Source organism: Entelurus aequoreus, linkage group LG10 (assembly GCF_033978785.1).
Source record: "Entelurus aequoreus isolate RoL-2023_Sb linkage group LG10, RoL_Eaeq_v1.1, whole genome shotgun sequence".
Taxonomy (NCBI): Eukaryota; Metazoa; Chordata; class Actinopteri; order Syngnathiformes; family Syngnathidae; genus Entelurus; species Entelurus aequoreus.
The window spans coordinates 60,546,941-60,571,153 of record NC_084740.1 but is presented as its reverse complement, the minus strand read 5'-3'; the positions used below and the strand labels follow the sequence as shown (position 1 = coordinate 60,571,153).

At 40.9% G+C, this 24,213-nt stretch overlaps 1 protein-coding gene across 4 annotated transcripts in view; it reads left to right on the top strand.

Moving 5' to 3' along the window:
• The first annotated feature begins 369 nt into the window (after positions 1 to 369).
• scaper (S-phase cyclin A-associated protein in the ER) overlaps positions 370 to 24,213 on the top strand; it is a 148,997-nt gene continuing 125,153 nt past the window's right edge. For 3 of the 4 annotated variants that reach the window (XM_062061329.1, XM_062061331.1, XM_062061328.1), the window contains exons 1-4: positions 370 to 694; positions 17,266 to 17,383; positions 21,621 to 21,685; positions 21,920 to 22,117. In XM_062061329.1, the coding sequence (XP_061917313.1) occupies positions 527 to 694; positions 17,266 to 17,383; positions 21,621 to 21,685; positions 21,920 to 22,117 (549 nt within the window). In that variant the 5' untranslated portion in view covers positions 370 to 526. Of the gene's footprint in view, positions 695 to 6,578; positions 6,600 to 17,265; positions 17,384 to 21,620; positions 21,686 to 21,919; positions 22,118 to 24,213 lie in introns of those variants that run through there. The other variant, XM_062061330.1, reaches the window with a different exon arrangement.

Sequence of the window (24,213 nt, the reverse complement as noted above, 5' to 3'; positions counted from 1 at the left end):
ATTTAGCACAATATCGCACGTAGATGTAGACATAATGTAAATTGTAAGGTGCAATTGAGTTTTAAAGTTGTAATTTTGGATGCATGGTAAATTAAGAGGGTATTTGCTATCTTATTATAAATAGAATATCGAAAATTCCTTTATTTGATTTATTTGTGAACGCAGCATAATGGCGTGCCTTTATGTTGAAGGCCCGTTCAGGTGACTTGGAAATACCCGCTCAATCTGCATGGTTGCCATGGTAGACAACCTGCAGTCCCGCCCTTTCAAATAGGCCCCACCCCTTGACCTCAATTATTCCGCACTGGATTGGCTAACGTGTATGTCACTCTGAAAAAAGAGCAACGGCATTGGATCAGGCTGTTGTCCATCCAAAACGTCACGACTCAACTCACTTCCGTTTCCTTTCCCTGAGTTGATCCTCCCTGTCATGTAACATGGTTCCCCATCAACTCTGACAGCAGGACAACTGCGTCCTTTTTTCTCGACCTCTTTTCCGACTGAGCGTTCAACGTAGCGGGGATTCATGTCCAAAGACGGTCGCTATGATGGCCGGCGGCGCGGTGCCGGACAGCACCGTCTCGGAGCGAGGATCGGGCATGGAGGTGACGGGAGGGAGAGGTCTGGCAGTAACAGCTCGGGCTCCTCACATGGAGGAGGAAAAGGCAAAAATGCGTCCATAAATGCTTTAAAGGTAACATTTCTCATTACGAGAACATTGTGTTGGTCAAAATATATCTAACTTAGGTCTTCTTCGTCAATTGAAGGTCTTTGTGTGGCGCTTGGTCGGCTAACACAGCAGCTAGCTAGCAGCCATGATTAAACACATTTTGTGTTACTTTGCTTACCTGGGTGTGCTACTAACTACTATACTTACCTGGATGTGCTACTAACTACTATACTTACCTGCGTGTGCTACTAACTACTATACTTACCTGGGTGTGGTACTAACTACTACACTTACCTGCGTGTGCTACTAACTACTATACTTACCTGTGTGTGCTACTAACTACTATACTTACCTGGATGTGCTACTAACTACTTTACTTACCTGCGTGTGCTACTAACTACTATATTTACCTGCGTTAGCTACTAACTACTATACTTACCTGGGTGTGCTACTAACTACTATACATACCTGCGTGTGCTACTAACTACTATACATACCCGCGTGTGCTAACTACTATACTTACCTCGGTGTGCTACTAACTACTATACTTACCTGGGTGTGCTACTAACTACTATACTTACCTGGGTGTGCTACTAACTACTACACTTACCTGTGTGTGCTACTAACTACTATACTTACCTGGGTGTGCTACTAACTACAAACCCCGTTTCCATATGAGTTGGGAAATTGTGTTAGATGTAAATATAAACGGAATACAATGATTTGTAAATCATTTTCAAGCCATATTCAGTTGAATATGCTACAAAGACAACATATTTGAAGTTCAAACTGATAAACTTTTTTTTTTTTGCAAATAATCATTAACTTTAGAATTTGATGGCAGAAACACGTGACAAAGAAGTTGGGAAAGGTGGCAATAAATACTGATAAAGTTGAGGAATGCTCATCAAACACTTATTTGGAACATCCCACAGGTGAACAGGCAAATTGGGAACAGGTGGGTGCCATGATTGGGTATAAAAGTAGATTCCATGAAATGCTCAGTCATTCACAAACAAGGACGGGGCGAGGGTCACCACTTTGTCAACAAATGCGTGAGCAAATTGTTGAACAGTTTAAGAAAAACCTTTCTCAACCAGCTATTGCAAGGAATTTAGGGATTTCACCATCCACGCTCTGCAATATCATCAAAGGGTTCAGAGAATCTGGAGAAATCACTGCACGTAAGCAGCTAAGCCCGTGACCTTCCATCCCTCAGGCTGTACTGCATCAACAAGCGACATCAGTGTGTAAAGGATATCACCACATGGGCTCAGGAACACTTCAGAAACCCACTGTCAGTAACTACAGTTGGTCGCTACATCTGTAAGTGCAAGTTAAAACTCTACTATGCAAGGCAAAAACCGTTTATCAACAACACCCAGAAACGCCGTCGGCTTCGCTGGGCCTGAGCTCATCTAAGATGGACTGATACAAAGTGGAAAAGTGTTCTGTGGTCTGACGAGTCCACATTTCAAATTGTTTTTGGAAACTGTGGACGTCCTGTCTTCCAGACCAAAGAGGAAAAGAACCATCCGGATTGTTCTAGGCGCAAAGTGTAAAAGCCAGCATGTGTGATGGTATGGGGGTGTATTAGTGCCCAAGACATGGGTAACTTACACATTTGTGAAGGCACCATTAATGCTGAAAGGTACATACAGCTTTTGGAGCAACATATGTTGCCATCCAAGCAACATTACCATGGACGCCCCTGCTTATTGGCTTCATAGTAAAAGAGTGCGGGTACTAGACTGGCCTGCCTGTAGTCCAGACCTGTCTCCCATTGAAAATGTGTGTCGCATTATGAAGCCTAAAATAGCACAAGGGAGACCCCCGGACTGTTGAACAACTTAAGCTGTACATCAAGCAAGAATGGGAAAGAATTCCACTTCATAAATGTGTCTCCTCAGTTCCCAAACGTTTACTGAGTGTTGTTAAAAGGAAAGGCCATGTAACACAGTGGTGAACATGCCCTTTCCCAACTACTTTGGCACGTGTTGCAGCCATGAAATTCTAAACTAATTATTATTTAAAAAAAAAAAAAAAAAAGTTTGAGTTTGAACATTAAATATCTTGTCTTTGTAGTGCATTCAATTGAATATGGGTTGAAAATGATTTGCAAATTATTGTATTCCGTTTATATTTACATCTAACACAATTTCACAACTCATATGGAAACGGGGTTTGTACTACATCTTCTTACAACAAGGTTTTTTTTTTGATTGATTGAGACTTTTATTAGTAGGTTGCACAGTGAAGTACATATTCCGTACAATTGACCACTAAATGGTAACACCCGAATAAGTTTTTCAACTTAGTCGCAGTCCACTTAAATTGATTCATATAGGTTTGGCCACACCTTCTCATTCAATCTTTATTTTCATGACTATTTACATTGTAAATTGTCACATCAAAACTATGAATGAACACATGTGGAGTTATGTACTTAACAAAAAAAAGGTGAAATAACTGGAAACATGTTTTATATTCTAGTTTCTTCAAAATAGCCACCCTTTGCGCTGATTGCTGCTTTGCACACTCTTGGCATTCTCTCCATGAGCGTCAAGCACACCTGTGAAGTGAAAACCATTTCAGGTGACTACCTCTTGAAGCTCATGGAGAGAATGCCAAGAGTGTGCGAAAAAGTAATCAGAGCAAAGGGTGGCTATTTTGAAGAAACTAGAACAGAGGTACCCAAACTTTTTGACTCGGGGGCCGCATTGGGTTAAAAAAAATTGGCCCCGATCTTGCTTTGACTGTGAATATGTTTGGTAATTTAACACAAGATATTCTACCTATATAAATGCTTTTAGCTTTTGCTTTTGTAGTATGTATTATTGTATTTGTGTTGCCCAAGTTAATAGCAGCTTCAGAGTGCCAGAAAGACAATCAATCCTGACTATCAGGACTAATAGTCGTAAGAAGATATTTTGATGTGAACATTACAGAGGGTAGCAGTGAGGGAGATGGGGGATCTGGGTCATTGGGGTATTGTTTTTAAGTTTATAAAGCACTTTACGTTGCATTTCTTTTATTGGCTTTATAATTAAAGTTTGATTTGACTTGATCAAACTGGTTAAAGCTCCATCTCTGGGCCAAGGTGTGCATGTCCAATGTCTGGTTAGTCCCACCTCTAATTTATCTACTTAGACAACCTTCATTTATTTATGAAAAATGTAAACTTTTCTTCTGGTATGACAACTAATATTCTCATGAAAGTATATTTTTTTCTAAAGTAATTTTATTGTTGTAAAAATGTTAAAAGTAAAAAAAAAAATCTTAATTGGGGACAAGCGGTATAAAATGGATGGATGGACGTTCTTGTCTTAATTCAATGATTTTATTCTTGTAACATATCAACTTTTTTCATCATAAAACTTTTTTTTTGATATGGCTTCAATTTCATAGTTATATACTAGAGATGTCCGATCATGGCTTTTTTGCCATGATATTGTCCAACTCTTAATTACAGATTCCGATATCAACCGATACCGATATATACAGTCGTGCAATTAACACATTATTATGCCTATTTTTGTTGCGATGCCCCGCTGGATGCATTAAACAATGTAACAAGGTTTTCCAAAATAAATCAACTCAAGTTATGGAAAAAAAAGCCAACATGGCACTGCCATATTTATTATTGAAGTCACAAACTGCATTATTTTTTTCAACATGCCTCAAAACAGCAGCTTGGAATTTGGGACATGCTCTTCCTGAGAGAGCATGAGGAGGTTGAGGTGGGCGGGGCGGGGGTTTGGAGTTAGCGGGGGGTGTATATTGTAGCGTCCTGGAAGAGTTAGTGCTGCAAGGGGTTCCGGGTATTTGTTCTGCTGTGTTTATGTTGTGTTACGGTGCGGATGTTCTCCCGAAATGTGTTTGTCATTCTTGTTTGGTGTGGGTTCACAGTGTGGCGCATATTTGTAACAGTGTTAAAGTTGTTTATACTGCTACCCTCAGTGTGACCTGTATGGCTGTTGACCAAGTATGCATTCACTTGTGTGTATGAAAAGCCGAAGATATTATGTGACTGGGCCGGCACGCAAAGGTAGTGCCTTTAAGGTTTATTGGCGCTCTGTACTTCTCCCTACGTCCGTGTACACAGCGGCGTTTCAGAAAGTCATAGATTTTACTTTTTAAAACCGATACCGATCATTTTGAAACCGATACCGATAATTTCCGATATTACATTTTAAAGCATTTAGCGGTCGATAATATCGACAGTCCGATATTATCGGACATCTCTATTATATTTCAGACCTGGGCAAATTAAGGCCCGGGTACCACATGCGGCCCGTTAAGCTTTTCAATCTGGCCCGCCGGACATTCCCCCAAATTTTTTTTAGATGTTTAAGATGTAAAGTGTAGCTGCCATTATGATGTGCAGTCATGTTTTCTAATGACCGGAAGTCTTCAACTGTACTTCAAGTATTTCAATGCTTGGAATGTGCACTTTTGCATGATATACTAGTTACTATGGTCATCTAATTAGTTACTATGGTCATCTAATTGGTTACTATGGTCATCTAATTAGCTACTATGGTCATCTAATTAGTTACTATGGTCATCTAATTAGTTACTATGGTCATCTAATTAGCTACTATGGTCATGTAATTAGTTACTATGATCATGTAAGTCACAGCAGCTCAGACGAGGCACCAAGCAGTGTGGGTGGGGAGCGTTTCCACAGAGTGTTTCCAGAGCCTGAAATGTGGGTGTCAGGGACAGACGCGGAAATACATTTTTACAACAAAGTTCTAAAGCTTAGTGATATATCAGATGTATCAGATTGTAGGTGTTTTGTTTTTTTACCCTTCGCGTTCATACTTCACTGTGTTCGTTGCATTTTTGTTGCGTTTCGCTTGATTGTAAAATATGTTCAAATGTTGTCAATATTCAGTGTTTTATCCTTCATAGTTAATATTGTAAATCCCACATTCTTTATTTTCATGTACATTCTGGGTGTCTCATTCAGTAAAAAAATGTAAAACTCCATTCCGTTTTTTTTAAGGCGGTCTGTCATAACGTTTTTAGCATTCAATTAGACATTTATTGAGAGGTTTTGTATTAGTGTTCCTAAAAATAGACACGTTTTGTTCTCTAAATTTGGCCCCCCGAGTCAAAATAATTACCCAGGCCTGGTATACGACTACTCCTAAAGTTAAATAATTAGAAAACAATTTTTCTCTGGAAATGTACAACTTTATTGTAGTATTTGATTTCTTCGCTGCACTTATACTCTGTGCTAAAAAATATTGACAAAAAAATCTTAATGTAAATATTTACAAAGGGAATTTAGCGTTTGCCATCTTATTCTCTTCTCCCTTCTCTTGCTTCTTACATTTGGAGTGTTTTGCATGCAGCGAAAACATGCACGCTTGTTCTTTTTTTTTTTTTTTTTTTTTTTGCCTCAGCAGCCTATGAATCATCAAATGCGGAGTCCAATAAGAATCTCGACTGTCACTCTTATGCTGCTAATGCTAATACGTAGTTGGACACACACATTGTGCACACTGTCCCTTAGCCTGCAGCTAAGGGGCTGCATGCATGACTGCGCAGAGTAGCGGCAGAAGGAGTGAGAGAAAGCCAGTGTGGGCTCAGATGTGAGGCGGAGAAGCCGCAAATATATCAAGCTGATGGACAGCAGCAGCCAGTGAGTTTGGGGTCTTAGAAGTGGCGGCTAACGCAGCAGGGAGCTCTCTCTCTCTCTCTCTCTCTCTCTCTCTCTTTCTGCTTCAACCTGAGAGGACTTGACCCAAGTTGCTATGACATTGTGGACCGCACAGTGGGAGTCTATTTTGGTCCCGCTGTCAGATGGCCATGGCCTCTTGTACAAGTGAGGGGGAGCTGGGTGCTTGAAGTGGGCAGCAACAGTATGTCAGGGCTGCAAGAGGACCAGCAACCTGCTTCCGCACACTTCTTCTATTCCGTATGTATTTGCTCACTTTCTTCAAAAGGAAACCGTATACCTGCTCCTTACTCAGCGCCGCCTTGTGTGAATGTGTTCACTTCCGGTGCACGGTGAAGGAGTCTCCACTGTGTCCTCTACCACGTCTTTTCAGCTCAAGTTAAAGGGGTCCAGCATGTGGGTGATGCAGGGTAGGGATTCTCGGGTAGTTGAGTGATGGAGCACCAATCCTGTCACAAGTGTGTGATCTTAATCGTGAGAATAAAAGCGCAGGGTACTCCACATGTTAAGAATTTTGCTCACCAAAAGTAGGTCAGCTGGGCATCTCTCTCGAGGCCATTAAGTGGTATCAGAACCAGTGCACTTTTTGCCTCTGCATCGTGAATTGTGATTAGACTTGAAGAATGACTTCTAAAAAGATGCTCTTTGCTCGATGTAATGTTTGCATGGCGTGTGAAGTGCACCACTCTTGCCTTCTGACGGCTGGTTAAGTAGTTTGCCTTGATAATGTAACTTTTCGGGGTTGAACAAGATGTTCCATAAATACCGTAACTAATGATTAAAACACCTGCGGATTATTTATGTTTAATACAAGCCCTTGTCTAAGTTGCTGTAGGTTTTAGCTGACATCACATCAGTTATTAAATAATGCAGAGGCGGTAGAGTCCATTCTGCTGAGAGGGAACACAGTGAATAGAAGGTGCCAGAAGTCAAGTACATCTTGTGCTCTGTCTCTTTTTATTACGTTGTTTATCACACGCATCGTGCAAAGCACATTTCTTGTTGAACATTTTGCCCAACTGGCGGAGGATGTAGGGACATTCAACTGCCATGTTTTATTACACAGCCTGCCCTTTTCATTCAATTAGCAAAAGATGTGGGGAGTCGTGCGCTCCACGTTGTTTGCTTGCTTTCAGCTTTTACAGCCCCTGATGCATACTCAATGTGTAGGTCAGCCATGATGCATGTCGGGTGCAAAGCGGGTTAAAGCCTCAAGCAGTTTTCGTGTCACAGTCTTGCTTCCGCCTAATGCTCTCGCACTCTGCTGCCTGCAACCCCTCGCCAGGGACGCAACACATTGCTCCATGCAGCGTATTCTCCTACATGAAGTGTAATATGATAGCGTGTTGCAGTCGGCACTGATTTGATAACACACGCGCTATTTCAGAACACTTTACTAAACTAGTCACCATAGCAACAATACCAAGTCTTCAGGTCAAAATAAAAACTAGCACAGCTTCTTGCTACAACAATATTTTTGGCATATAAATGATATTATTACTAGTGTTATATCCGTGCGTTCATTTTCTACCGCATGTCCCTCTCGGCGTTGCGGGGGGTGCTGGAGCTTATCCCAGCTTTACACGGGCGTAAGGCGGGGTACGCCCTGGACAAGTCGCCACCTCATCGCAGGGACAACACAGATAGACAACATTCACACACTAGGGACCATTTAGTGTTGCCAATCAACCTACCCCCAGGTGCATGTCTTTGGAGGTGGGAGGAGCCTATCCCCAGGTGCATGTCTTTGGAGTGGGAGGAAGCCGGAGTACCCCAAGACAGGGGTGCCCATTACGTCGATTTCTAGCTAGCGTTGTATGGTGGGGTGTGTCAGTCCATCGCCAGCCAGGCATTAAAAAAATAGACCTAAAAATTATCCATCCATCCATCTTCTTCCGCTTATCCGAAGTCGGGTCGCGGGGGCAGCAGCCTAAGCAGGGAAACCCAGACTTCCCTCTCCCCGGCCACTTCGTCCAGCTCTTCCCGGGGGATCCCGAGGCGTTCCCAGGCCAGCCGGGAGACATAGTCTTCCCAACGTGTCCTGGGTCTTCCCCGTGGCCTCCTACCGGTCGGACGTGCCCTAAACACCTCCCTAGGGAGGCGTTCGGGTGGCATCCTGACCAGATGCCCGAACCACCTCAACTGGCTCCTCTCGATGTGGAGGAGCAGCGGCTTTACTTTGAGTTCTCCCCGGATGGCAGAGCTTCTCACCCTATCTCTAAGGGAGAGCCCCGCCACCCGGCGGAGGAAACTCATTTCGGCCGCTTGTACCCGTGATCTTGTCCTTTCGGTCATAACCCAAAGCTCATGACCATAGGTGAGGATGGGAACGTAGATCGACCGGTAAATTGAGAGCTTTGCCTTCCGGCTCAGCTCCTTCTTCACCACAACGGATCGATACAGCGTCCGCATTACTGAAGACGCCGCACCGATCCGCCTGTCGATCTCACGATCCACTCTTCCCCCACTCGTGAACAAGACTCCAAGGTACTTGAACTCCTCCACTTGGGGCAGGGTCTCCTCCGCAACCCGGAGATGGCACTCCACCCTTTTCCGGGCGAGAACCATGGACTCGGACTTGGAGGTGCTGATTCTCATCCCAGTCGCTTCACACTCAGCTGCGAACCGATCCAGCGAGAGCTGAAGATCCTGGCCAGATGAAGCCATCAGGACCACATCATCTGCAAAAAGCAGAGACCTAATCCTGCAGCCACCAAACCAGATCCCCTCAACGCCTTGACTGCGCCTAGAAATTCTGTCCATAAAAGTTATGAACCTAAAAATGAGCAATCATCAATCTTCACCAAGACGTCACTTTGGTCACTTGATTGACATTCACGGCACCCGAGGGTCTTGTGAGATGACGCCAGATCATTATTAAGAAAAAATGACCGACAGGAAGGCCAGAAACACTTTTTACTTCAACACTCTCACGCCGCACCTGACGTCAAACCTCTAAAGACCGACTGCACAGTTCCCGTCTTCACAATAAAAGCGCTGCTTTTTCCTGCCTGCGCTAACAAAATAAGAGTCTCAGAAAGCTAGCCAGCTACAGAGTTTGTCCCAAATGACTTTCTTGTAAAGTGTATAAAAAGGAGTATGGAAGCTGGACAAACAAAAAGCAAGCACTTTCATGTGGTATTGGACAGAAAGGAGGATTTTTGTTCTCCTCCATTTGAAAATGTGGAGGTTATCATCACTACTGTCTGATTCCAATCAATGCAAGTCATCACAATCATACCAACTTACTGTATATTCTTGTCTTCATGAAAGAAAGGAATGTTAAACATGCTTATATTATCATTAAACACTTTTAACTTGTTAACCTCTCTTTCATAAAAAAATCAATATAAATGATATATATGAATGAGGTACAAGTAGCTCGCCTGCATAAAAAGTGTGGCCACCCCTGCTTTAAGGGAACTCACGCAGTCAAAAGGGAGAACATGCAAACTCCAAACAGAAAGACCCTGATATCACGTACCAAGTTTTTAATCCCCAACATAGTCTCCGACCAAGTCCACAAATAGAGTGCAGCACGGGAGTGCACCAAAAGGCAGAGGGAAAGCTGTGCATCAAACCCAGGAGCTTCGTATTGTGAAGCCCACTAGTATTATATACTACTAATATCAAGAGTACCGTATTTTCCGCACTATAAGGCGCACCGGATTATAAGGCGCACCTTCAGTGAATGGCCTATTTCAAAACTTTGTTCATATATAAGGCGCACCGCATTATAAGGCGCATAGAATAGACGCTACAGTAGAGGCTGGGGTTACGTTATGCATCCATTAGATGGAGCTGCGCTAAAGGGAATGTCAACAAAACAAATAGTGATTGTACTGACACTTCTACTTGCTGCTCTCTGTTCAACAACCCACTGTTCCAGTTTGTCTTCCAACTGTAGCCATCTCGCTTTGTTCCCTCGGAAACTCTGTTTAGTCTTCTTTACTTGGCGCAGGTCATCATGTTGCTTCCTCCACTTCCGCACCATTGATTCGTTAATGTTAAATTCTCTCGCTGCTGCTCTATTCCCGTGTTCTACTGCATGACTGATCGCCTTGAGTTTAAACTCTGCGTCGTAAGCGTGTCTCTTAATAGGAGCCATTTTTGGGTCTTTACATAAAGTTTAGGTCTCGCAACTACGGTAAGCAGCCGCTGACTTCATTTTTCCCCGTAGAAGAAGAAGTGAAGAAGAAGTTCTTCTTCTACGGTAAGCAGCCGCCGACTTCATTTTCCCCTGTAAAAGAAGTAGTTCTTCTTCTACGGTAAGCAGCCGCCGACTTCATTTTCCCCTGTAGAAGAAGTACTTCTTCTTCTACGGTAAGCAGCCGCCGACTTCATTTTCCCCCGTAGAAGAAGAAGTGAAGAAGAACTTCTTCTACGGTAAGCAGCCGTAGAAGGGGGAAAATGAAGTTGGCGTAGTTACCATAGTTGCGAGACCTATTGTGGCTCAATATTGGTCCATATATAAGGTGCACCGGATTATAAGGTGCACTGTCAGCTTTTGAGGAAATTGGAGGTTTTCAGGTGCGCTTTATAGTGCGGAAAATACGGTATTTAAAAACAGGTTACAAAGGCTTCTAGTTTAGCTGCTAATGACTTATGCGGTAACTGTTGCGTCATTTCCAGAAAACTATTGTTAATCTTGTTAATTTACTGTTAATATTTAGTTATTTTCTGTTGTGACATGTCTCATCTACACTTTTGTTAAAATGTAATAAACACTCATTCTTCTGTTGTTTCAATATTTTACATTTGTTTTGGGCAATAATAAATCCAAGTAGTTACAGGGGCGGTATTGGTCATACCATTTCTAATAATTCACATTTTTCAACATCATTGAATGGTTACATTTTTTGATCACAACTATAATCAGACCGAAACACAGAATGGCGGCGTAACAATCTCAATTAAACATTACAATGATTTCCTTATTACCTTTTATTACATATGGTTTATATTAGGGGTGTCCGATAATGGCTTTTTGCCGAGATCCGATATTCCGATATTGTCCAACTCTTAATTACCGATACCGATATCAACCGATACCGATATCAACCGATATGTTATATACAGTCGTGGAATTAATACATTATTATGCCTAATTTGGACAACCAGGTATGGTGAAGATAAGGTACTTTTTTTTAAAAATTAATAAAATAAAATAAGATAAATGATTAAAAACATTTTCTTGAATAAAAAAGAAAGTAAAACAATATAAAAACAGTTACATAGAAACTAGTAATGAATGAAAATGAGTAAATTGAAGTGTTAAAGGTTAGTACTATTAGTGGACCAGCAGCACGCACAATCATGTGTGCTTACGGACTGTATCCCTTGCAGACTGTATTGATATATATTGATATATAATGTAGGAACCAGAATATTAATAACAGAAAGAAACAACCCTTTTGTGTGAATGAGTGTAAATGGGGGAGGAAGGTTTTTTGGGTTAGTGCACTAATTGTAAGTGTATCTTGTGTTTTTTATGTTGATTTGATTAAAAAAAAACCAATAAAAAACGATACCGATAATAAAAAAAAAAATGATACCGAGAATTTCCGATTTTACATTTTAAAGCATTTATCGGCCGATAATATCGGCAGGCCGATATTATCGGCCATCTCTAGTTTATATTTTTATAGCAGTTTTTAATTTAGTTTTAGTCAGTTCTCTGACCAAAATGTTTTTTAATTTTAGTCATCTAAATTGATTTAGTTTAATTCTAGTTTTAGTGGACTATATTCCTCAACATTTTAGTCGACAGTACATTTTGTTTACTAAAGTATGAAGGATAGTGTGATCATATATTTTCACTGCGGCTTCATTTGAAGACTTAGATAGCATGCAGCATTAGGTTACATTACACTCTGTCAGCACTGGCTGTACTAAATCAGTGTGTAAGGGCTATGGGACGGAAGGTAACCATGGCAACAATGCTGGTGCATTGGGTAATCGATGAAACTATGTGATTTTGGACAAAGTGACAAATCACAGGTGTCACTCCGCCTCCAAATGCTGCCAATTCTCCCGCTCTAAGCCAGAGTGTCTGGCACTAAGACATAAAATATAAATACATATTCACTTCACGACACAAGACACTGTGTGCAACAATGTGTGTCGCATTATGCACTAAGGACCTTCTGTATTCTATTATTTCTTAGCTTTTTTGAAAGTCTCCAAACTCTAGTCCAAGGTGCATGACGTGGTGACATCCATGTAAACCAGTACTGTACATTGTTTTGCATGGAGAAGTCTTCTACACACTTTGGTTTTCTTAACACTCTTGTTCTTTCAGCCTCTTAAAAGTGCAGGATTTGAGTCTTAAGGGTGCACTGTGCTGGAACTAGCAGATGGAGATTTTAACATAAATATATGTTTTGTATTGGGGGGGGGGAAAAGGAGTTCTTGGTTGTGGGACAAAGACTTTGGTGATTGGTATCTATGTCTTATGTTGTATTGAAATACTACGGATATCTTCTAACTAGGGTTGTACGGTACACTGGTACTAATAAAGTATTGACGTACGAATCCTTTGAAATCGGTACTATACCACCTTTGAAAAGTACCGGTACCGTTCTTTCATCTGAATGCTGCTTTGTGGCGGTGACTACAGAGCCAAGGCGCATGATGTTGAGTGTCAAAACACACACACAAAGTGCATACAAGTAATAACATCTTGAAGAGGAAGAATGTCAAAAAACTACAATTCTACTGCTTCATAAAGAGGGTGGTGAGGTACAATATGGAGATATTTGGGCTTCAAAACTAACAATAAAGGTGACGCATTATACAGGGAGGAGGGAATAAGCGGTAAAAAATGGATGGATGGATGTAACCAGGTTGCAAGTTCTGTTTCCTGATTGACGGCTCCCAGACAATGGGTCCGTAAAACTCTGCTCTTTGGTCGGAATGACGAGGCTGTTGATTAGTTACAACTCGGTCACTTTATTTATAATTCCCACAGGGCACACATGGACATCCACCATGCTATGGACATTCCTGCACATGCTAACGCTACCTTTCCTAACTTGCCCACTCACTTACTCAGTCACTCACCCCACATACTGGCATTCTTAAAGGGACACACACACACACATACGCTACTCTCACAACAGCTGCTTTAAAACACGCCTCGACAAATGTGGCGATTAGTATTACCACCTTTTCTTCAAACTTAAGTAAACATTCAAATAATGAACGATCAGATCTGCACAAGGATTTATAAAAAGTGACACCTGTCCTGCTGTTCGGTCCCGTGCAGACTGTTGTCGAGGAGCACATGGCAGACGTTCCCTTCAGGATCAATGCCATTTCAGTGCCTTTTAATATATATTTTAACCTTGTAAAATTGTCCTTTGACTGTGAGGTTTAATGTAGTGTTAGATATTCTGTTAAAATAAAGCAAATATTGACATTTTTCGTATTCCCCTTTATTTGGAAAAGTATCAAATTATCGATATACATTTTGGTACCAGTACTTAATTATTGGTATTGGGACAACCCTACTTCCAACTCATGTGGGTCTAAAATACTATCAAATAATATAATGATATATTGTTAATTGGATTCTCCATTGTGAGTCACTACATGAAGTTCCTCTGCATTATCTTTGTGGTTCAGTTCTTATTATGGTCTGTGTACATTGTCCTGAAATAGTAATCTTCAACAAGGGGTCCCCTGAGGTACATCAGTAGAAAGATTCAACTTTTTAAAATATGTTTTTTTTTTAAAATATCCCCTCACATTTTTGGGGTGTACAAATTTGAATGTGCAATGCACTGCAGTGAAACGATAAATGGATATTAGCTCCAGAACTAGTTGGAGCACACTGCAGAAGTGTGTGTACGCCACATTGTGTGTGTGTGTGTGTGTGTTGAGGCAATCAGCCAGCTGGATGGAGTCAGATAGCTCACACATTTGCTACACTGGATATTACACTAATGCCACTTTTATTTTTGGTTTACTGTACAGACTTCATTGTCTCCCAAAATGAAAGCATAAAAAGCTCAGACAGTATAAACAACCACCAGTATGGAGCATTAGTTCCCTATTTCTTGATTATTCCAATCGTGATCATCATTAAATATATATAATATCAATGTTCATTTTGGCTGCAATAGTTATTTGGTATTTGATTACAAAAATGCTTTGATTTATATTATGTTGCTTTGGTTAATCTCCTAACGTGTTTAACAAATCAAAGTTGATCAAATCTGGACCGCATGGAGCTTTAAATATGCATACACATAGATTTATATTATGTTGCTTTGGTTAATCTCTTAACGTGTTTAACAAATAAAAATTGATCAAATCTGGACCGCATGGAGCTTTAAATATGCATACACATAGAAGGTGAGGGAGACGATGTACGATGTAAATTATATTCTCAGGAAAAATGGCTGACATAAGGAGGAGTTCTCTCTTAGAAATTGTTTAGTTTGATTATTTAATTTTTATTTGTGTATTTTGATGTTTATAGGGATGTAACGGTAATAATGATAACCTTGATAAAACTCCCGACAATGGTATTACAGTTTTTAAATGAGAATTATCGAAAAACCGGGATTGATAACTGCACTTTGGTAAAACTCACGGACTGGGTGGCGCTAACTTAAATGCTAACATGAAAACAAGAGACAGTAACGTACAAGAAACGACATACCCCGATCTAAACTTCTATAAACACATGGCTGCCTCAGCACTTGACCCTACAGGCTGTGCTCTCTCTTAGTTTCTCTGAGTGATCATTCTTTACTCAGAGGAAAAAAGAGGAAAGTGTTTTTTTGGATTCAAGGACCGCTGAACAGAATAGGTCGGACACAACACCTGCCAGAAATAATACATAATAATAGATTTTATTTGTTATGCACTTTTCATTCCAGTACACCCAAAACATGCAAAGTAGTGGGTTTTCTAACAATGTCTTTGTATTTTATTATTTTAAAACAAATCTTGATTTCAGTGTGTGTAAGTACTTTTGAGCACACCGCGATAATAATGATAATTTTGGTCACAATAACCGTAATATGAAATGTTCATAGCGTTACAGCCCTAACAGTGTTAGCGACACAGGAGTTTGTGTATATTTTAAGAATAAGAGCTGACTTCTTGTACTGTCTTGGAAAGCAACTCATTTATAACCCGAGGTGTCATAGGTGGTCCTCCGGTATTGCACAAAAACAAGGTTTCTTTAGGACCAGTTTGATTTAAAACATCATTTCATACAAGATATTAAAGGAAGAGTGTTCCAGCTCCATCTCCACCAGTTTGGGGCCCTTGGCCTGGAAAACATTGAAGACCTCTGTCTTCAATATATTCCACGCACTTTCCACCATCTTGATTAAATCATGTTTCCCTCCTGTATGATGTAAAGTATGTGACCATATAAGTATATATTAGGGGTGTAACGGTACGTGTATTTGTATTGAACCGTTTCGGTATGGGGGTTTCGGTTCGGTTCGGAGGTGTACCGAACGAGTTTCCACATGGACATATTAAGTAGCGTACCGAGGCACAACACACGGCATACTAGCAGCTAACGGGCTATGATAGACTGACCGTACGTCCTCTTTTCACCGGACATGTCCTCTTTTGCGGAGCTGTCAGGGCGGAGTTTCTTAAATGCCTCAAATGTCCGGCATTTTGAGTTAGGGTTGCGTGTATTTTCAATGTACGTTCAGGGTTAAGAAGGGGTTAAAAACAAAACAAATTGTGTGCGCAGCAGCATTGGTGAGGAAGGGACAGAGAGAGAGAGAGAGAGTTATGATAAACGCGCATGAGTCGCCAGGCTCTGCTTTTTATCCATAGATTTATCAGATTTCATTTTTTATTATCTATAGCAGGGGTGTCAAAAGTCTGCCCCGGAGGCCATTTGCGGCCCACAGCTAATGTTTTAAAGGCCCACGACACATTTTAAAAATACTATTAAAATAAACAAAAACCTAACAAAAGTTAAATAAAAAAGCTTAAAGATTAAATGTAATTTAGAATAAGTTGCAATGTTGACTAATAAAACAAAGCTGTTTTTTTTTTCTTTCAAACTCATTGCTCAACACATAATATTGAATCAAAATCAATGTTATTATGAATTATTGACCTATCCAAGGTTCCCATTACTTCACATCAAATATTCCACTAAGAAAAATATTTTTGGTGGAAGATTTTGCAAATTTGGTAAATAAATAACCCAAAAATGTATATTTTGTTGTTTTCTTACTGTACCGAAAATGAACCGAACCGTGACCTCCAAACCGAGGTACGTACCAAACTGAAATTTTTGTGTACCGTTACTCCCCTAATATATATATATATGTATGTGATTGGACTGACCTTCTCATTCAATGCGTTTTCTTTATTTTCATGACTATTTACATTGTAGATTGTCACATCAAAACTATCAATGAACACATGTGGAGTTATGTACTTAACAAAAAAAGGTGAAATAACTGAAAACATGTTTTATTTTCTAGTTTCTTCAAAATAGCCACCCTTTGCTCTGATTACTGATTTGCACACTCTTGGCATTCTCTCCATGAGCCTCAAGCACTGTGACAATCTACAATGTAAATAGTCATGAAAAGAAAGAAAACACACAGAATGAGAAGGTGTGTCCAAGGCCGCACAGTCAGGAGATTGAAGGTTTAGGCATCTCTGTGTGGAGTTCATGTCTTTTCCCTGTGCATGCGGAAGTTTTGTTCTGGTATTCTTGCTTCCTTTCACATTCCAAAAACATTCATGTTAGGCTCACTGGAGACTCTAAATTGTCCATATGCTCATCAATGCAATTGTACCCTGCAAATGACAGTGTACGTCAGCTGGGATAGGTAGGCTCCACTTTACCTGACCCTAATGAGGATGTGTGTCAGTATATGTAATGTATGTGAATATGTGTCCCCTGCAGGCATCTTTCCAGCGCTCCAACAGTCATGACAAAGTACGGAAGATCGTGGCTGAAGAGGGCCGCGCAGCTCGGAACCTGATTGCGTGGAGCGTCCCCCTGGAGAGTAAAGAAGATGAAGGTCAGTGCATCATAGGCAAAATACATGTTTGAATTAAGAAGCTAGCTTAGAAATTGTGTTTAGTGCAGGGGTCGGCAACCTTTACCACTCAAAGAGCCATTTTGGCAAGTTTCCCAAATTAAAGAAAATAATGGGAGCAACAAAAAAAAAATTTAAATTTAAAATGAAAAACACCGCATACAAAGCTTAAATTGCTTTGTGCTATGTTAACCAGGGGTCTCAGACACACGCACCGGCACGCACCTTAATATGGAAATTTGATGTTAGTGCAGCCCGCGAGTTTTGAATGAATGGCGCTTGATAGCGTCATACTTGCCAACCCTCTCATTACGGGAGACTCCCGAATATCAGGGCGTGATGGCACTGCCTTTGGCGCCCACTACAGCCTGCCCAAACAGTGTACCTGCTCGACCACATGTAGAATGCAGCTTCAAGGCGTACTAGTTCAACAGCCACACAGCTTACACTGACGGTAGCCGTATAAAACAACTTTAACACTGTTACGTTACAAATATGCGCCACACTTTGAACCCACACCAAAAAAGAATGACAAACACATTTCTGGAGAACATCTGCACTGTAACACAACATAAACACAACACAACAAATACCCAGAATCCCATGCAGTCCTAACTCTTCCGCTCAACCGACGCACGGAGGGGGGGGAGGGTTGATGTGTGGGGGGTTTGGTGGTAGCGGGGGTGTATAATCTAGACCGGAAGAGTTAGGGCTGCATGGGATTCTGGGTATTGGTTGTGTTGTGTTTATGTTGTGTTACGGTGCGGATGTTCTCCAGAAATGTGTTTTTCATTCTTTTTTGGTGTGGGTTCACAGTGTGGCGCATATTTGTAACGTAACAGTGTTAAAGTTGTTTTATACGGCTACCGTCAGTGTAAGCTGTGTGGCTGATGACTAAGTATGCTTTGCTGTCTCCTACGTGTGCAAGTAAAAGCTACATACATCATGTGGCGGGCTGGCACGCTGTTTGTAAATACTATAGAGGACAATTACTGCAGTGCAATTAGGGCACACCCTTAATTTAGTAATTAGAGTGAAAATATGATTATATTTGCCCTGGGAGTTATCTAGGAGAGGCACTGAGATCCATAAGTCTCCTGGGAAAATCGGGGGGTCGGCAAGTATGCAGCTGAGCCGCATCAGAGTGGTCAAAGAGCCGCATGCGGCTCGGGAGCCGCGTGTTGCCGACCCCTGGTTTAGTGTGATGACTCGGGCTGCAGCAAATCAATTAATTTGGTGACAAAAAAAGCTTCAATTTATATTGTGTTGCTTTGATTATTCGTTTGATGAGTAAAACAAATACAAATGTATCAAATGCAGACCAAATGGAGTCTCATGAACTATAAATACGTATACAGCGTTTCCACACGGTCGCTACAATACACATGAGAACGATTTATTCATTTATTTATTACAAAAAAAGAATAAAAGTTATATGGTGAGCTGAAAAATACTCCCCCCCGCCCCCTAAAATACGCTTTGAGGCTATTAAGTGTGTTTTATCCGACTCCTCGATGAATTGCACAAACTAATCAATAGATGACAGGGTTTCCCCCGATTGCCAAGACACCAAGGGGCATGACTAGGGTTGGGTATCGTTTGAATTCGAACGATTCCGATTCCTGACGATTCTCGATTCCGATTCTCGATTCCGATTCTTCTTGTACCATGCCGGGATCAATGTGTTTGACAGGTAGTCCCTGGAAGGTGGTATGTATTTTGGGTTGAGAGTTTTCACCATATCCCTGCAAACATAAACAAACATGTAATGTTGCTGTTACTGTTTAGCCCAGTATCAATTAGCTTAGCTCTAACGTTATTGCTTAACTAACCTAAATGTTGGAGATTCCACCTCTGAAAAGGGATGCAGTCTTTTGACTATGTGTGCAGTGACCTTTCTGTGGCACTCTTCCGTCTGTGGCACGGACATCTTCCCCATTGCCGCTACGGTGAACGGAGTACGCTGAGCACATCGCGGAGCCTGGCTAGCAGGTTGTAAATTGTCTATGAAAAAATACGCGGGCTAATTTGTTAGCTGCCTCAACGTTGGCGCAAAACACATTATTTATTGCATATATATTGTTTTACTTACCGGATTCGGACTGCAGTGCAGTCACCGAGGTGCCAGGCTGGGCGTCGGAGCCAGAGGAAGAGGCAGAGGAGGACGGTCGGCGCAGCGCGTCGAAGACGGGACACGCATTTATTTGTACTCCATGAACTTGGAGGTGCTTCATCATGTTCGACGTGGACCCTCCTAAGCACGAAACAGTCCTGTCGCACGTGTTACATTTCGCCGATATTTCATTTTTTTTAGTAAAATAAAGCCACACTTTCGACCGCCGACGCCCGCTATCCATGCTTGACTGACTCGCTCGGCTACATAGGCTCGGCTATGCTAACACTTCCGGCGGTGGCCGCTTCTTCGTTGGTGTTCAGCGGCTTCTTCTTCCAGGCGGCGGACTTATTCTTTTTTCCGGTCGGCGGACTGGGTATCGAAACTGGGAATCAAAATTTAAACTTTTGAACGATTCCGGGAGAATCGGAAAGTTAGTTCCGGTTCCAATCGATACTCTATACTCGATACCCAACCCTAGGCATGACTCGGGTTTGGTCAACATGATGTACTCATATTTTTTAGTTTATTATTTCTTCGGTCAGTGGTCAACAAAATAAACAAACAGTTTTACATAAACAAACAGTTGTACATTCATAAATTGAAAATGTTGCAGACCGAAAGGGTTTAGGCTGAAGTTGAACACTTATTGCGTATAAACAATGTCAAATACAAGATATTATAAATACACTTTGTACACAACATATATTTATATCCCACATTTAGTTTGTAATTAACATTGATCATAGTATTAACTATTGTGTTGATTCAAGAGTGATATATTTTTCCAAGACATTGGTCTTAAAAGTGTTTTTTAAATATAATTTGCACAATCTGCTATGTTATATATACATTTTCTTTAAAAAAGCTCCAAAATGTACCGTATTTTCCGGACCATAGGGCGCACTGCCGATGAGCGGGTCTAGTCAGGTCTATTTTCATACAAAAGGTGCACCGAATTATAAGGCGCATTAAAGGGGTCATATTATTTTTTTCTAAATATAGAAGACTTCCTTGTGGTCTACATAACATGTAATGGTGGTTCTTTGCTCAAAATGTTGCATAGATGATGTTTTACACAGTGTGTGAATGTGCGTGGAGGCCGCAGTCACACTAACTATTATGCACCAAGGGCGTGGAGGCCGCAGTCACACTAATGTACAAAGTTAAGTAGCGGGCCACAAAATACGAGGCGAGACCTGCAGGCTGCGAGTTTACGACAAAACCACAAGATAGCGTTTTGATATTTCTTTGGCTTTTCTTACTTTATTTTTTTGTATGCCACTGCATAGGTTACTAATGATTTCAAAGCTGTATATGCGGATGTGTCATGGCTGTTCAGAAAAATATGGTTAAAGCAAACACAGTAAAATGACAAGCAAAAGAAGGCTGAAAAATATGCATGAAAGTGAACAGTGGTTGTAGTTTTTATGTATAGAGCGTCATGGACTTACCTCCTAAGCACAAGCTGTAATGCGCATTCTGCGTCTTTAGTTACTGTGTCCATACATTATTTGTTTCTTATAACCATATACTGTATTTTTCGGACTATAAGTCGCTCCGGAGTATAAGTCGCACTGGCCGAAAATGCATAATAAAGAAGGAAACCAGCATATATAAGTCGCACTGGAGTATAAGTCGCATTTTTTGGGGAAATGTATTTGATAAAAGCCAACACCAAGAATAGACATTTGAAAGGCAATTTAAAATAAATCAAGAATAGTGAACAACAGGCTGAATAAGTGTACGTTATATGAGGCATAAATAACCAACTGAGAACGTGCCTGGTATGTTAACGTAACATATTATGGTAAGAGTCATTCAAATAACTATAACATATAGAACATGCTATACGTTTACCAAACAATCTGTCACTCCTAATCGCTAAATCCCATGAAATCTTATACGTCTAGTCTCTTACGTGAATGAGATAAATAATATTATTTGATATTTTACGGTAATGTATTATTAATTTCACATATAAGTCGCTCCTGAGTATAAGTCGCACCCCCGGCCGGCCAAACTATGAAAAAAACTGCGACTTATAGTCCGAAAAATACGGTAATTACTTATTGTATAAGCATCTTTTCTTATTTTTCCACACAGCCAAGTCCAAAAGTCACTCCAAAGCTCAGAGGATTCATTCTGGGCAACAAAGAAATAAGAAGCAGGTAAGTGTTTGATCCAATGCCACCAGAGGGCGCTATTCACCAACAGTACCACAGAAGCCATGTGTGCAGTGTCTGGATAGTCATTTGCTTGACTGAACACAGTCTGCGCTTAGTTCTTAAACATTCTGCCAAGTAGGATTCTCCTGTCTAAGCCAAACGTACATAACGTTTTATAAACCACAACAACTGTACATTTTGACTCCTGTATTGTTGCTTCTTGCGTGCTTTCCACAGAATGCCAGTGCGGAGAGTAAAAGCACAACTGGTGCCTTGTTGGACAAGGCGGCTGAGAAGAGCCCCACCAAAGCCCGGCAGCCCCGCAAAGTGGACCTCCGAGCACGCTACTGGGCCTTCTTGTTTGACAACCTGCGGCGTGCGGTGGATGAGATCTATGTCACGTGCGAGTCTGATCAGAGCGTCGTAGAATGCAGGGTCAGTCTGTTTCGGTACAATTAGATGATAGCTATGAGGACGGCGTGGCGCAGTTGGCAGAGTGGCCGTGCCAGCAACCTGAGGGTTCCTGGTTCAATCCCCACCTTCTATCAACCTCGTCATGTCCGTTGTGTCCTTGAACAAGACACTTCACCCTTGCTCCTGATGGGTGGCATGGCAGCTCCCGCCATCAGTGTGTGAATGTGGAAATAGTGTCAAAGCGCTTTGCGTACCTTGAAAGTAGAACATCGCTATACAAGTATAACCCATAACCCATATGAGAGCATCCAAAACTTCTGTGGCCCCCTGTAGGCTCATGACCAGCCAGCTGTTTGTCATTGCTATTGATGAACACTAGAGGGAGAACTCGACATCTGAATGCAGACGACATTCCTCTTGATTTCTGTTTTTTGTCAGACGCCCTGGCTGCTGAGAGAATTAGCACAGGGCTCTTTCTCGGCAGCTTGCTCTGCATATTGATGACAGACAGTAAACAACGTTATTTATGTTTTGGGTTGGGCAGATCTGGCATTTACTGAAAATAGTTCTTATGCTCCATCTCATGTTACAATTATATTCTGTTAGTTTTTAATGTTGCTGTATCATCAACGTTTGTCTTTTAGTGCTGCTCTTTAACTGGTTGATTAGCACTTCTGCTCCAGAGTAGGTTGGGACTTCCTGCGCTTTTATCGATTCCTCTGCAATGCTGCATTACGCCGAGCATGGCTCCGGTGGTAGTCTGCGGTCAGAACTGTAGCCATGATCCATGTGGTGTGATCATCATGTTGTCAGACATCTGGCTGCTTTTACCCCCTTCATCGCACCACACACTAATGCTATCTAATGGCGAAGGCGCTGGGTGTTGCTCATAATCCCCATCCCACCCACTTTGGGCTCAGTGGACATTGATAGATAATGGATTCATCCGGAATGAGAGGCAGAGTGCCGTGGACAGCCCCCAGCTCCAATACCCCGGTGGGGCTGTGGGCTATCTGCATTTATACTCTCACACAAACAGATAACATCTATAGGAATATGGTCATAAAACAGCCTTCATCTTGGACACTAGAAAATGATAATATTAAGGTATTTTTAACGCTGCTGATGGCTGTTTTACTCCGAGGAAACCTGTCCATGTTGTAAAGTGATCCTGCACTTTAATATAATTAGGTATTTTCTTTTTGATGCAGATGCACTCACTGTGTCATTTTCAAGATACATCAGTACATACCATTGAGATATGGAACACAATTGTATTTTGAAAAGATCCTTGTAAGTCTTCAATTTAACACACATATATACTTTTCTTTTTCTTTTTAATTATTAATCAGTCCCACAAAATAATACACAATAATATTACAATTCCAAAACCAACTCGGACCAGCAACATTCAGAATAGCAATCAACAGAGCAATTGAGAGGACACAAAAACATGACACAAAACAATCCAAAAGTAGTCAAACAAAAATGAATAATATCAACAACAGTATCAATATTAAAAATAATTCCAACATAGCAGTGATTAGAAATCCCTCTTTTACATTATCATCACAGCCATTTATAAAAAAATCTAATAAAAACATTTAAAAAATTAACATTAGTGTCAGAGTGGCTTACACTTGCATCACATCTCATAAGTTTGACAACACATTGTGTCCAATATTTTCCACAAAGATAAAATAAATCATATTTTAGGTTCATTTAAAAGTTAAAACAAATTTGAATAATGGGTCCCATATTCCAATATATGAGTTATTGTTATCTAAACTAAATGCAGTTTTTTCTACTGATATGATCTCCATAGCTTGTGTGTATCAGTCAGTATGAGTGGGACTATCAGCATCTATCCATTTTTGTTAATATTACCGTTTTTGTTGTGATGCATACTGAAAGAAATGCATTTTTACTCTTTGATGACACGTTACTAAATGGATGCAGATCACCAAGAATACACGTTTGCAGTCATTGGGATGTTTATATTTAGGAATGTGATTGCTGCTTATGTTGTTTTCAACCATAACTATTTTATTCTCTGACATTCCCACAATAAATGAACAAGTGTTCCCAGCGGGCCGACACTTCATACACTATCTACT